Raw genomic sequence first — 3015 nt, 5'->3', positions numbered from 1 at the left:
GAATAGTTTTTGAATGGAACCCAGCATGCGAGGAAGCTTTCAACCACTTCAAGAGCATACTCTCGGCACCCTCGGTTCTCAGCAAGCCTAAGGATGGTGAGACACTGTTCTTATATTTGGCCGTAATGGACGAAGCCTTGGCGACCGTTCTGGTACGAGAGGAAGGAAGAGCCCAAAAACCAGTCTACTTTGTTAGCAAAGCATTGTAGGGGGCAGAGGTAAGATATAGTAAACTGGAAAAGCTAGCGTACGCACTCATGATTTCATCTCGAAGGTTGCGACACTACTTCGAGGTTCATCGAGTGATCATCAGAACGGATCAAGTGATATGCCAGGTCTTGCAAAAACCCGACCTTTTGGGATGGATGATAATCTGGGCAATCGAGCTATCCCAATATGACCTACAATATGATCCCAGACATGCAATCAAGGCCTAGGCCATGGCAGACTTTTTGGTTGAAGTCACTGGAGCCCCTCACGAAACCCCAAGCACACGGTGGAAACTCCACGTTGATGGAGCTTCCAACCAGACATTTGGGAGGGCAGGAATAATCATCGAAAGCCTGACAGGGATAGTATACGAGCAGTCCGTCAAGTTTGAGTTTCTGGTCTCCAACAATCAGGCAGAGTACGAGGCCCTAATTGGCGGCCTGCTGTTGTCAAAAGAAGTCAGAGTAATAAGAGTAGAGGTAAACAGTGATTCTCAAGTCGTCACCTCTCAAATCAATGGAACTTATCAAGCCAAAGACCCTCTGCTACAAAAATACCTGGAAAAGGTTAGGGGTCTAAGCGAGGACTTCAAGGAGGTTGTGGTGCAGCATGTCCCAAAGGAAAGGAACACACGAGCCGACCTCCTATCCAAACTGGCTAGTACAAAGCCAGGAACGGGAAATCGCTCTTTGATCCAAGGATTAGTAAACAAAACGACAGTCGCCCTGTGCGTAGCCCAAGCAGATGTCGTCCCCTCATGGATGGACCCAATCACTGATTTTTTAGAAAATGGTAAGCTCCCTGATGACCACAAGGTGGCAAAGGCATTAAGAAGAAAGGAGGCCAAATACGTAATAATACAAGGCCAACTATTCAAGAGAGGGCTGAACCAACCCCTGTTGAAGTGCCTACGACCCGACCAGACAGACTACGTTCTAAGGGAAGTCCATGAGGGGTGTTGCGGCCACCATATCTGGGGAAAGGCTTTGGCTCGGAAGCTCGTGAGTGGCGGCTACTTTTGGCCCTCGATGATGACGGATTCCCAAGAATTCGTAAAGAGGTGCAAGAAGTGTCAAGAAAATGCGAACTTTCACAAGACCCCGGCATCTGAGCTAAGTTTGCTCATGGCCTCCCGGCCTTTCAACCAATGGGGGATTGACCAGTTGGGACCTTTCCCGGTGGGCCTGAGATAAGTTAAGTACCTGATCAAGGCTATTGATTACTACACAAAGTGGGTCGAAGCGGAGCCGCTGGCCAGCGTTTCATCAGTAAACTACTGTAAGTTCATATGGAGACATGTAATCTCCAGGTTTGGAATCCCAGAGACCATGATATAGGACAACAGGACGCAATTTATGGACAAGAAATTCAGGGAGTTCCCATTAGGTCTGGGCATAAAATAGAGGCTCTCGTCAGTGGAGCACCACAGACCAATGGTCAAGTGGAAGCAGCGAACAAGGTCATCCTCCGCGGTCTCAAAAGGCGACTTAACCAGAAGAAGGGAGCGTGGGCAGACAAACTAGCGTCAGTCCTATGGTCGTATAGAACAATACCTCAATCCTCCATCGGGGAAACCCCTTTCCGACTTACCTATGGAGTTGACGCAATTATCCCTGTGGAAGTCAGGGAGCCAAGCCCACGCCTACTCCTGGGGGGAGTTGAGGAGGCTGTAGAGAAGGACCTGGTCGACGAAACCAGGAAAATGGCACACTTGTCAGAAGTGGCGCTGAAGCAGAGAATAGCATTTCGTTACAATGCCAGGGTACTAAGGAGGAGTTTTGAGCCAAACAACCTGGTCCTACGATGTAATGACGTAGGCCTCCCTACCCCTGGGGAAGGAAAGCTGGTGGCCAATTGGGAAGGCCCATACAGAGTGAAGAAAGTGGTCGGCAACGGAGCTTACAAGCTGGAGCGACTAGACGGGAAAGAAGTATCCCGAACATGGAACGTGACAAACTTGACTAGGTTCTACTCCTAGAGTCCAAAGCGACCACCCGCCCCACCGATTTAGTAACACTTGTTTTACTTTGTGTTGAATTATCATCAATTTTTTATTTTTGCCAATCACTTAATATATTTCTTTTTCACTTTATTTCTATTATCTTTATTTACTTGCCAATTAAACGGTCTACTGCGACTACGGCTACATGGGACTGATTACCCCGGGAGCCAACGACACCGTCTACACTACACCACGCGGCTACAAAAATAAGCCATAATTCAAAGTTTTTTAACGGGAGCCATGAACCGGCTTCCCCAATTACCAACGACAAAACAAACGGTAAACAACTACTTAATTACCAGATGAAACGGTAAACAAGTCGTCAACTACCAACAAAACGGTAAATAAGTTCATACAAACTGCTAGAGTTCAAATCAGTACAACAAAGTAAAATTACATCACTTCTTCGAGATGTCCACAATCTGACCATCCTGGATAGTCTTGAAAGCTCCAATCGCGAAGACATCAAAGTCGGGAGAAAGTAGCTTGACCTGGGCCTTAATAGCCTCTTTGGTCCCATTGATCACCTCTCTTGCCTTCTTCACCGTGTCTTTATTCTTTTTCTTCAAGCTAGCAACTTCCCCTTTCAGCCCGACAACCTCATCCTTGGCACTCTTTGCCGACTTCTTCAGCCTCTTCAAGCTTGGCCTCTAAAGAAGTAATCTTGGCCTGAGCTGCAGAAGTTTCGCCACGAGCAGAGTTGAGCTCAGAATCCAAGGTCATCTCTCTCTCGGTAAGACGGGCAACCACTTCATCAGAAGTCTTCAGTTTCCCCTCCGAGTCGGCTAACTTCTCCTTTTAAG

At 47.5% G+C, this 3015-nt stretch overlaps 1 protein-coding gene across 1 annotated transcript; it reads left to right on the top strand.

Moving 5' to 3' along the window:
* Positions 1-440: 440 nt before the first annotated feature.
* Positions 441-2188, top strand: LOC107640385 (uncharacterized). The gene is made up of 2 exons (XM_016343908.1): positions 441-1388; positions 1520-2188. The coding sequence occupies exons 1-2, from the start codon at positions 441-443 to the stop codon at positions 2186-2188; spliced, it is 1617 nt and encodes a 538-aa protein (XP_016199394.1).
* The last annotated feature ends 827 nt before the right edge of the window (positions 2189-3015 follow it).

Source organism: Arachis ipaensis, chromosome B5 (assembly GCF_059453495.1).
Source record: "Arachis ipaensis isolate K30076 ecotype BB chromosome B5, ASM5945349v1, whole genome shotgun sequence".
NCBI classification, from domain to species: domain Eukaryota; kingdom Viridiplantae; phylum Streptophyta; class Magnoliopsida; order Fabales; family Fabaceae; genus Arachis; species Arachis ipaensis.
The sequence above is the reverse complement of the archived record's forward strand: the minus strand, read 5'-3'. Positions and strand labels throughout refer to the sequence as shown.

What these genes read in the sequence shown, in the direction of transcription:
- LOC107640385 (XM_016343908.1), top strand. Translation starts at nt 441, where the DNA reads ATGGCAGACTTTTTGGTTGAAGTCACTGGAGCCCCTCACGAAACCCCA. An exon ending in ACCAGTTGGGACCTTTCCCG is followed by an intron (nt 1,389 to 1,519) that starts GTGGGCCTGAGA and finishes TGTAATCTCCAG; the next exon opens with GTTTGGAATCCCAGAGACCA.